A 12,125-nucleotide genomic window follows, 5' to 3' on the forward strand; every position below is an offset into this window, starting at 1 on the left:
TTTCAAACTTTTAATGACGCAGAGATGGCGTTGAACATCAGTCTTAACAAAAAGTAACTAAAGAGCGAACTCTATATAAGCTGCATCCGCATGAACTGTGCTAAGCGTACAAACAACCACCCACCACCACTACTGTATTAATAAAGAACCTGGAGTTAGTACTGTAAGCTGACTTCATTAGAAACGTCCTCCATGCCAACTTCATTTGTCATTCTTAAACAAAGAAAAGTAAAAAACAAAGAAAACTTAAACGAGGAAGAATAGTTTTCTTACTTCAATTGTAAGTTTTGACACTGTACTTTCTCGTTAAGTAACTAAACAATTAACGGAAACTATAGAGCCTATAGACTATAGAGGCAACGCGCTTCTTAGCTTTATTGACATTTACTGATGGATGACTGGGTCAATGGCAAATTTTAACACGTCCTTCTGCACATGCCTAAGGGACAACAGACAAAGTAAATTTGTAATTTGACTGTTTCTTATTCTTCTGCTCATTAAATGTTCAGTTTTGCTTGCAGACTCAATCAATCGAATTGTTGTTATTAATACTTGCGAGTTAGACTGTCAGACCAAGAATCATGTAGACTAGAGGAGCCAGAATGGAAACTTGGGACTGAATACAAAATACCTGAATGAGTTATACAATTGACGAATAACCAATAATCTGTCAATGTTGCACATTTTTTCTTCGGACAGTTAAATGTGAATGAGTCCTATTCCATGCACTAGTAAATTGAAGTGTATTAGGTGAACTACCAATTCAAAACATTTCAAGTTTTCCCTCCCTCTATAAATATCTCTTTATCTACAACTCATTTTAATCACCACAACCTTCATCACTTAATCTTTATTACAATACTCTTACCAGAGCTTAGTTAAGAATGGCTTCTTCTCTTCCTTCGATGTTCGTAGTAATACTATCACTTCTCCTTGTTTTCTTCTCTGGTGGTTCTCGTGCTCAACTATCCACTACTTACTACTCCAAAACTTGTCCTAATGTCCTTACCAAAGTGAAATATGCCGTTCAATCTGCAATATCTAAGGAAAAGCGAGCTGGCGCTGCTCTCCTTCACTTACATTTCCATGACTGCTTTGTCAATGTGATTAATCTAAGATGTTTCTTCGTACATGCATTTTTATCATCACTTGCACTATTTTTGATGTCTTTCCATGCATGAAAATCTTACCCCTTATCAATAATTTCAACATGTGGAAATTCAATATTGATATCATTTTTAAATAATCTACCTAGGAAATTGAAAGTTAACTGCCTTTAATCAAATATAATTAAATAAGCACTGAATGTCTACAAAACCGTGCAGTAGTGCTATCGAGAAATGTAATTTCTCTATTAGCTTTAGACGAGAAAAGTTGATTGCAGAAAGCATTCACAAGAGTTGAAAAAAGCATGGATAAATTGAGGCTGATATTGTTGTACTAATTTTCTTGTAGGGATGTGATGGATCAGTATTACTTGACGACACTTCAAGTTTCACGGGTGAGAAGAACGCAAACCCTAATAAGGATTCTGACAGAGGATTCGATGTGGTGGATGATATAAAAACTGAAGTTGAGAAAGCTTGCCCTGGGGTTGTTTCATGTGCTGATATCTTGGCCATTGCAGCTCGAGACTCTGTAACCATTGTATGTAATTTTTATTTTTACCAGATTGGTGCTTATATTTTTTTTTAAATACTTATTAACGATTTTTTTTATTTTTTTTGGTTATTGTTTATTGTAGCTTGGAGGTTGTAGTTGGAATGTAAAACTGGGAAGAAGAGATGCAACAACTGGTAGCCAGTCTGCTGCTGATAATGGAATTCCTCCACCAACTTCAAGCCTTAGTACTCTTATCTCAGTCTTCTCAAATGTGGGTCTCATGATTGCTCTATCTGTATGTACATTCAGTAATTAAATAAACCACCACCTTATATAATTCGGTGTTTTTAGGATCCTGCCCCCAAGAATTGAGGGGGGTTTTGTATTTAAGAAGATTTTCTTTCCAGGAATTTGGTCATATCGATTTTCTTTCCAGGGATTTGAGCACATACAATTGGGCAAGCAAAGTGTACAAATTTCAGAGAAAGAATATTCAATGAAACAAACATAGATAGTTCATTCGCAATAACAAGAAAAAATAATTGCCCAAGCTCATCAGGAGATGATAACCTTGCATCTTTAGATGTTGAAACACCAACGACGTTCGACAACAACTATTTCAAAAATCTTATTAACAAGAAAGGTCTTCTTCATTCCGATCAAGTATTATTTGATGGTGGGTCTACAGATTCGCAAGTACGTACTTATTGTGACAACCCAAGTACATTCAATGCTGATTTCGCCGCCGCCATGATTAAGATGGGTGATATCAGTCCACTTACCGGTTCTAATGGAGAGATTAGAAAGAACTGCAGGAAAGACAATTAAACGATTATTATCGGAATCTGTCTGTTTTGAACCATTAAGTTTACGCAAAATAATATGTTTTTCGTTCAAGCACAAATAAACATGGATTAGCATGCTTCAAAAAAAAAATATAATAACCATGGATTGTGTTAGTTGATTTTGTGGCTTTTTATGTTTAATTTTCCTTCAAAATTTATGAGTGTTATGAAAAGGTTGTGCGCAACTCAAATTATAGTCATCTGAAATAGTGTAGAGCCTCATTTCAGTCTTTCTTACTCCAATACATTATTTAATTCTGAATTCACTTAAATTTTCATTTGGCTTTTTCCATCTTAGCAGCTTTCTTTTTAATTCTCCAACTGAGTCTTAGTTAGCTACTATCTCTGTCTCTTACTATTCCAAGCTTTCTAGCTCTTTTCACAAATTCTCATAATTCTCAAGTTTTACTTGTTACTTAGAATTCTTACTCTCAATTAATTCCGCTCTTTTCCCACTAATGTGAACCCCAAATTCTCATCTCATAATCTTTTTTATTCTAGTGTCCACTAGGACCTTCTGCTTTTTCTCATTTTCTACAGTTTTTTTTTTTTTCCTACCAGAGTAACCTACTTCAACCCCTCTATCCCTCTTATTCATTCATCATTTTTTCTCCCTACAACAAACCCCACTTCACTTTTTACTTCTTATCATCATAATGACTATCCTAGCTTGGAATTGTCAAGGAATAAACCTTCCACCCTCAATTCAACACTTAAAAGGATTGGTCTCTCTTCATAAACCCGGCATTTTGTTTCTGTCTGAAACTTTAGCTAACAATCAGCACATGAGAATCTTATCACAATCCCTTCAGTTCCATAATCACTTGTCAGCCCCAAAAATTGGAAGGCAAGGACTTCTCTGTTTAATGTGGAAAAATTCCCTGAATATCCAGATTTTATTTCACTCACAAAACTACATTCATACAATAGTTACACCACCTACCCCTGGACAACCTTGGCTCTGCCCGGGTGTTTATCGCCCACCACACCTGGATATTAGGAAAAATCTATGGAAATAATTTCCAACAATCTTCAACAACATCAACCCATCCACACCATGGCTTTTATTAGGAGACTTTAAGGACGTCTTAGATCAATCAGAAAAAAAAGAAGGAGGAAGGCAAGTAACCTATGCTCAATCTCAATCTCAACCTCTCCTCTCTCTAATGGACCAAATGAGTTATTGATATGGGGTTAGGAGGAGACCCCTACACTTGGAAAAACAACCAAATGGGTCAGGATAACATTCTAGAAAGACTTGATAGAGCAGTGGCGACCCAACATTGGCGGACTGCAAATCCACATGCAGCAGTTACTCATCTTCCAAGAATAGCTTCTGATCACGGGCCAATACTTCTACAAGAGAAATCAATGGATTGGCAGGGAACAAAAAACTACAAATTTGAACACCTAAGGCTCTCTCATCCCCAACTCAAACAAGTGGTTGAAACAGCTTGGGAACAACAACAAGATACTGAACCTACCCTTGATATTCAACTAAAAATCATAACAACCGGACAAACTCTATTGGAATGGAACAAAGAAACATTTGGTCACCTACCAACCATGATCAAGAAATCGACAATAAAGATAAAACACGCTCAACATCAATGTGCTACACAATCGGGCGGTGACCTGGAATTTGGGCTAATCTAAGAAAAACAACTAAGAATTGATCATGATGAGCTACTACAATGTCATGCGACATACTGGCAGCAAAGATCTAGAATCCAATGGTTGCAATCGGGAGATCTCAATACAACATTTTCTCATACTAAAGCCACCATTCACAGAGCGTGCAACAATATACAACAATTACAAGACCCACAAAAAAACAGGGTTGATAAGAAAGAAAACATTATTCAACTCATTCTAGATCATTATTCTCAACAAAATACGACCGCACCTACGGTAATAAATGGAGATCTTTTTACAAATATCAGACCAAGATTAACTCCCAGACAATCAGACCTGCTTACGAAGGAAGTAACTATAACAGAAATCAAACAAGCACTTTTCTCCATAAACTCCGAAAGTGCTCTGGTTCAGATGGCTACACAAGTAAATTTTTCAAAGTATTCTGGGAAACAGATCATTCTCAATTGATAGCAATGGTTCGAAGTTTCTTTAATAATCTAAACATGTATCCTCTCATGAATCACACAAACATAACACTAATGCATAAAGTAGACCATGCTTCAAAACCTTCACAGTTTAGACCCATAGCACTCTGTAACGTCACGTATAAAATCATTTCAAAAATCCTGGTCAACCGAATTAGACCCCTTATTCCTTTCTTAATAAGCCCATACCAAAGTGCTTTTGTGCTACAAAGATCAATCCACGATAACATAGCAATTTCCGGGGAACTCTTCCACCATATCAGAACCTCAAACCTCACCAAGGATCCAAAATTAGCTCTAAAACTAGATATCCAGAAAGCCTATGATAGTTTAGATTGGGGTTTCATCAAAACCTCCTTTACAAAACTTGGATTTCCTTCATCCTTTATAGATTACATTATGCTATGTGTCACAACAGTTACATATTCGGTCAACATAAATGGTACACCCCATGGCTACATCAACCCAACTAGAGGTATCAGACAAGGCGACCCGTTATCTTCCTATATTTTCATCATATGTGCTGAAATCCTATCTAAAAATCTAGGAAACCTTGAAAACCAAAAGTTAGTTCAAGGACTAAACATTTCAAAAAAAGCACCATCCATTTCTCATCTAATGCATGTGGATGATATATTAATTACCTATAAATCCTCGGATCAGAGCAACCATCACCTTAAGACCCTTCTCCAATCCTATGGCACTTATGCAGGACAGGTAATTAATACCTCCAAATCAGTAATAATTCACCACCCAAGACTAGACCCGATCAAGCTAACTGAACTACAACAATTTTTAGATATGTAAACAACATCAAAACCTCCGACCTATCTAGGCATCCAATTCAAACAAGGAAGAGCATCCAATCAAAACTTCGCATGCCTTCTATAAAGACTAGCCCGGAAAGCTAAAGGATGGATGACAAAATGCCTAACTCCGGCTAGAAGACTCACTCTCATCAAAACTTCCCTTACCCCCACCTCAAACCACATTATGCAAACACAAAACCTATCCAGTATTATTCACAAACAAATAGATCATATCACTAGGATTTTTTTTGGGGGCATGACTCAACAATCAAAAAGCTTCACCCTATAGGCTAGGATAAAGTAACAAAACCATTATCTGAAGGAGGGTTAGGCATAAGGAAAAGCAGTGATCATAATAAGGCTCTCCTCATGAAAAGAATTTGGAATTTGCATGAACTACCTAACTCCATTTGCGGAAGTCTCTTCAGCGAAAAATATCTTGATCAACAACATATTCTATAAGGCATTCATACCATACCTTCCTCTTCCATTCTTCAATGAAGACAACTTCCATGCAACAACTGATTTTCTATCGTATTGGAAATAGGTTATCAACTCCAATAGAAACCAGTTGGATTTCATACTCACCACCTTTAGACCCAGCACAATACTACCCATTCCGAATGGTAGCAGATATCATCGACCCAATCTCTCATACCTGGAATCAAGAAAAATTAAGCACCCTTCCTAATCCTATAGCCCAAAAAATCATACACATCCACCTTCCCGAAAACAACACACAAGATAAAATTATCTGGCCACATTCAAAATATGGAAATTACACTACATCTTCGGGATATAAATGTCTAACCCATGTTCAATCAACTCATACCCCCCTTCCGCCCACCAAATTCCTGTGGACTTTACCATATCCACCAAAAATTCGGCTTTTCTTGTGGAAAGCAATCAATAAAGGATTACCAACCTTCTCTCTCCTACATCATATCTACTTAACCAACTCTGACATATGTCCCAGATGCAATGCTGATCCAGAATTGGCGAGTCACCTACTAATTCATTGTCCAACGACGATTACATCCTGGAAAACCCTGATCACTCAACTTACAAACGCTCTAAACCCCAATTACCCCCTCACTCTCACCTTAACACCTCAGACAACCATCTCCAAAATTCTACAACAATCTGCACCAACAGTTGTAATCTCCTCCTTTTGCTTCCTTTTTTGGACCCTATGGTTAGCTAGGAATGATCTTATATACTTCCAAAAACAAATAACTTCAGCCGAAATCTTAATCTAGGCTCAAAAACTACAACAAGATTTCACTGCGGCACTAGATTCCTTTCCACCGGTCCTACCAGGAGATACACCAATATATAACCATCTAAGAGGAGACAAAAGAATATCTACAATATCGGTTGGATGGTCAATTCCAAACATCAACTGGATTAAGATTAACACAGATGGAGTATCCAGAGGTCACCCAGGTTTTGCCGGTGCAGGATTCATCTGCAGAGATTCCGACGCACGAACTTTAATTGCTCTAGCTCAACCTTTAGGAATTACGATTGCCTTAACCGCAGAAACTTGGGCTCTTCTTTTGGATTCAAGAACGGCAACAGAAAGACGATGGCCAAAATTTCTCTTTGAAACTGACTCAGAAAACCTTTTGCTCTTCATCACATCCTCTACCCCCCTCCTTGGAACATCTCAGATATGATTGAGGAAATAAAAAAGAGATTCAGATAGATCCCACAGGTTGTCATTCAACACAACTACAGGGAAGGAAACCAAGCCGCAGATGGTTTGGCCAATCATGCAGCAGATGGAAGCCAATTAGGAAACTTATCAACCAAAATATGGGACCAGGAAATCCCGTTTTTTATTAGTCAAATTTTATTTCATGATTCAGTGGGTACCACATACCCACGACAAATTGTAACCTAACCTCCTATCAATATAATAAATGCTTCAAAAAAATAAATAGTCATCTGAATAAGCATCTGATTGAATCAATCTATTTTCAATATTTTTTTTTTGGTTTTTTGTTGTTGGAGTCCCAAATGTTTTTGAAACATTGATATGCTTCTCAGATTCAAACAAAATGAAAGTTGCTACTGCTGGTATAGGAACTTGGCAACTCTCTATACATTAAAGGGAACCGGTGAAATAGGCCTATAATAAGATTGGTGATGATGGGGTGGTAAATAATTTGCAAAACTGGTTGGCTATTGCCTCCATTGGAAGATCGGGTGGTATATTAATTATATGGAATCCTAAAAAATTACAGATGGTGGATCACATCATTGGCACCTTTAGTGTCAATATCAACTTTAAAAATACTATTGATAATTTTAACTGGTACTTTTTGGTGTTTATGGGCCTTGTGAAAGGAAAAGAACGTGGAATGAGCTAACTTTGATGCAAACTATTTGGAATTTACCTTGGTGTATATAGGGGACTTCAATGAAGTTAAAATTATGGCAGAAACAAAGGGTTGCATCAAAATTTCAAGTGGGATGAAGGATTTTGGGAACTTTTACGAGAAAAATGACTTGATAAATCTTCCTATGCTACATACACGTGGGTTAAAAAAAGGCGCAAATGCTCCATGGAGTAAAATTGACAGATTTTTGGTGGATGCTAGATGGGATGATCACTTTCCATCCATAAATGTCAAGGCCCTTGGCACACTTTTCTCTGATCATAAACCAATTTGGTTGTCTTATGATCTGGAGGATTGGGATCCACCTTCATAGAGATTTGAATTTATGTGGCTTTTGGAACCAGGTTTTATGGACCTTATACAATAATGGTGGCGTCTCTTGCTAACTCTTTCTCGGGTCCGGCTGGTTTTGTCTTGGCCAAGAAGCTGCAGGCTCTTAAAAATATGATAAAAGAGTGGATTAAGAACTGTTTTGGGAGAATTGAGAGAAAGTGTGAGCTGAATTACTTGGAAATTAGTTGGTTGGATCAAAAAATTGACGAGGAAGACATTTCTGACTCCCAAGTGCTTAATCATGATAATCTTATGCTTGAGAGTGAAAAACTGGCTGATATGAAAGAGATGTTTTGGAGGGATAAATTAAGAATTCAATGGAATGAAGAGGGTGACAGAATTACTATCTTCTTTCATATAATTGCAAAAGTAAGAAGATCGGTAAACACTTTTTCTTGTCTAAAGATTAGTTCTGTTGATGTAGTAGAAAGTTGGTTATCAAAAATAAAATCTTGGAGCACTTCTTTGATAGGTTTAAATCTTTCGAACTTACTCAAATCCCTCTTAATTACAAATATGAATTTCAAGTCTATCTCTTCCGAAGATGCTACTTGGTTGGAAAGGCCTATATCAGAAGAAGAAGTTTTTGCTGCTTTCAAACTTTTGGGCCAGAAAAGAGCACCAGGTATGGACGAGTTTCATGTTCACATAATTGTTAAGTGATGGTCTTTTATGAAAGAAAACATTATGAAGGTGGTCAAGGTTATTTAAATTTCTAGGTTCATAGATTAGAGATTGAAGTCAACTTTTCTCGCTCTCAATCCTAAGAAGCAACAAATTGAAGAAACCAAATATTTGAGGCCTATTAGCCTTACTAATAGCGTTTTCAAAGCCATCTCAAAAGTTCTTGCCGAAAAATTAAAGGTAATTCTCCCAAAACTCATCTCCAACCATCAATCTGCATTTGTGAAAGGTAGACAGATCCTTGATAGCATTCTAGTTGCTAATGAGTGTTTAGAATCTAGACTATAACTAAGAAAACCTAGAGTTATATGTAAAATCGATCTAGAAAAAGCTTTCAACCATGTTAAGTGGCCCTTTCTTATGGAGGTTCTACAGAAAATGGGTTTCGTCCAAGTTTGGTAAACTTGGATCCTTGGATCCCTGGTTGTATCTCCAAAGTTCCATTTTCCATTCTTATTAATGGATCTGATTTCAGAAAATTTACCTCTGAAAAGGGATTACGCCAAGGAGATCCACTTTCCCCTTTTTTATTTCTTATAGTTTCTGAGGTTCTAACTATGATTTTTGATAAAGTTAAAGAAATTGGGATCTTGGGTGGATTTTTATCTTCCGTATCTTCTACAGCTATTAAATTTAGTCATCTACAATTCGTTGATGACACATTAATGTTCATGGACCCTGATGCTGCTCAAATAAGGAATCTCAAATATCTGTTGCTTTGGTTTCAATGTGCTTCTGGTCTTAAGACTAATTTTTCTAAGAGCAGTTTGTTTGGAGTTGGAGATGTCAATGACCTTGAAGACCTTGCTGAGATTTCAAATTTCTCTTGTAGTTGCTTCCCTACTAGCTACTTGGGTATACCGCTGGGAAGTAAAACTAACACTGCTTTTAAATGGGATAAAATTTTGGAGATTTGCAGAACAAGACTTTATTCTTAGAAAAGAAAATCTCTCAAAAAAGGGATAAGTTAAATTTGATTAAAAGTGTGTTACAAATCCTTCCCATCTATTACTTTTCATTATTTATGGATCCAATTCACTATATCAAATCTATAGAGAAAATTATCAGGGACTTTCTGTGGGATGAATATTTTGAAATCAAAATTTTTTGTTGGGTAGGCTGGAAGAGTGTTAGTAAACCTATTAGGATTGGAGCTCTGGGTATCAGAATATAAGGGTCATGAATAAGTCACTTCTTCAAAAATGGTAGTGGAGACTTGGTAAGGAGCCAGATGCTTTGTGGGCAAGGGTTGTTAAAGATTAATATGGTGTTGTTGACCTTAGATGGAAGACCAATCAACCTAAATACATGCATGATGTAAGTATTTGGAGAAATATTTATTGTACTTCCGCTGATTTTTTCAACTTGTGCCAATTCAGAAACGGCACATCAATGGATCTTTAGATGACCAATTTCCTAGCTATATCATCTTTCTACCATCAAGCAAACTTCTGTCCTAGCTACCTTTCAACCAACAGATGACATTCTACAATGAAATATCAGTATTATTCATAGAAGAAGATTGTATGATCCAGAAATTGAAGAATTAACTAGACTTATCCCTATGCTGGAGGCCATTGTTTTGGATCCATTGGTGGAATACTATCTTATTTGGCTCGGAGATAAAAAAAAAGGAATATTTTCTGTCAAAGCTGCTTATGGGAAGTCTTTATCTACTGACAGTCAGGCCATATTTACAAAAACAAAAGTTTGGTCCAATGCTTGGCCCCAAAAGTTCAGTTTCTTCTTATGGCAGGTTTGTCTTAGTAAGCTTCCAACGATGGATAATTTTCATAAAAGAAGATCTGCACTTGATCAATCCAATTTATGTAAGCTTTGCAATGTGTACGAAGAAACTGCGGACCACATCTTCATTCACTGTAGTATGGCGCGCAAAATATGAGATTACTTCTTCAACATTGCCAACAGACAATTCACATTGCCGGGTACAGTGCAAGAAGTCTTGAATTGTTGGAAGAGTATAAATTTGCTGGACAGGGGTAAACAACTGTGGCGTCGGTTACCTGCAGCTTTCTTGTGGGGGATTTGGAAGGCAAGAAACGCCTTAGTCTTCTCCAACAAGATTTTCAAAGAACAAGAAGTTATCAGAGACATTAAAATATATTCTTTTCATTGGGCTAAAGGCAACTAGTGTTTTTCAGGGAGTGGACACGTCGTCTATTATCTCTAACTGGAAACACTTTTTCTTAGTCAGTTACTAATTTTTGTACTTTTTGGGGGGATTTTTTCTTGTTCTATAGTTTGTTTAAGTTTGCGTAAGGTCTCCGACCTGGGTTTGTTTTTGGTTGTGTTTCCTTTTTTCCTCATTCTAATAAATTTATTTCTTTATTGAGCAAAAAAAAAAGATTGGTGATGGTAGTTTTTAGCTCAACTCTAAAATTGATGAAATAGACTCTATAATAGTGCAGTCTACTCTGGACTCCAAAGCATGATTTGTCGTATCATCGGTATCAATAAGTGATGACACGAGATTTTAGTTTACCAATATATACTTATATCAGATTTATATCGGTTAATATCAGACTAATATAAAAATCATGTAAATGTTAAGATATTGCACGAGTTAATGCATAGCTTTGAAAAAATTAAATTTAACTGTTATTTGTGACAAGGATAGCTTCGGTGAAGAGCGTTTCTCTCTATTACGTACATTAGAATAGTGGCGTGCATCTCCTTATACAAGAGATACAGAAGTTCAAAAGGAAACTAGGAAAAGACACAATTAAAAGAGATATGAAAAATATACATGACAAGGGATATGTCTCCATCACAACTTCATCCCCCCTAAAACTCAAGATGGTGTAGAACACTGTGATATTGGAGACTAGGAACTGAAGGCGGGCAGAGGGTGTGACTTCGTGAAGAGATATGCTATTTGAAACTACAAAGTGATAAACGGTAGTGCGATAACCTATTGCTTCCAATATTTTCGTACAAAATGAGAATCGATTTCAATGTGTTTCGTGCATTCATAGAAAACATCATTAAGGATAATATGGATAGCAACCTTGTTATTCACAGGAAAGCATAGTGGGTTCTGAAATCCCATGTCACTGAGAAGCCAACGCAACCAGACCATCTCAAAGTAGCATGAGCGGGAGATCGATAATCCGCTTCAACACTAGAGCGGGAAACAACTATTTGTTTCTTACTTTTCCAGGAGATTATAGGATCATCTAGAAACATTCAATATCCAATAGTTGAAATAAGTAACATCACCTGCCCGGTCAGAATCAGAATGCGCCCGGAGTTAAAGGACAAACGTAGAAGAAAAATGTCACCCCTTATATAGAGTGCCCTTGA

At 36.7% G+C, this 12,125-nt stretch overlaps 1 protein-coding gene across 1 annotated transcript; it reads left to right on the forward strand.

Annotated features, from left to right (window-relative positions):
- The first annotated feature begins 848 nt into the window (after positions 1-848).
- On the forward strand, positions 849-2,430 carry LOC113339075 (peroxidase P7-like). The gene is made up of 4 exons (XM_026584478.1): positions 849-1,103; positions 1,456-1,647; positions 1,745-1,901; positions 2,048-2,430. The coding sequence occupies exons 1-4, from the start codon at positions 885-887 to the stop codon at positions 2,428-2,430; spliced, it is 951 nt and encodes a 316-aa protein (XP_026440263.1). The 5' UTR covers positions 849-884.
- The last annotated feature ends 9,695 nt before the right edge of the window (positions 2,431-12,125 follow it).

The sequence above is a fragment of the Papaver somniferum genome, unplaced genomic scaffold (assembly GCF_003573695.1).
Source record: "Papaver somniferum cultivar HN1 unplaced genomic scaffold, ASM357369v1 unplaced-scaffold_19, whole genome shotgun sequence".
In the NCBI taxonomy this organism is placed as follows: Eukaryota; Viridiplantae; Streptophyta; class Magnoliopsida; order Ranunculales; family Papaveraceae; genus Papaver; species Papaver somniferum.

What these genes read in the sequence shown, in the direction of transcription:
- LOC113339075 (XM_026584478.1), top strand. Translation starts at nt 885, where the DNA reads ATGGCTTCTTCTCTTCCTTCGATGTTCGTAGTAATACTATCACTTCTC. An exon ending in TCCATGACTGCTTTGTCAAT is followed by an intron (nt 1,104 to 1,455) that starts GTGATTAATCTA and finishes ATTTTCTTGTAG; the next exon opens with GGATGTGATGGATCAGTATT. An exon ending in CATGATTGCTCTATCTGTAT is followed by an intron (nt 1,902 to 2,047) that starts GTACATTCAGTA and finishes CAGGGATTTGAG; the next exon opens with CACATACAATTGGGCAAGCA.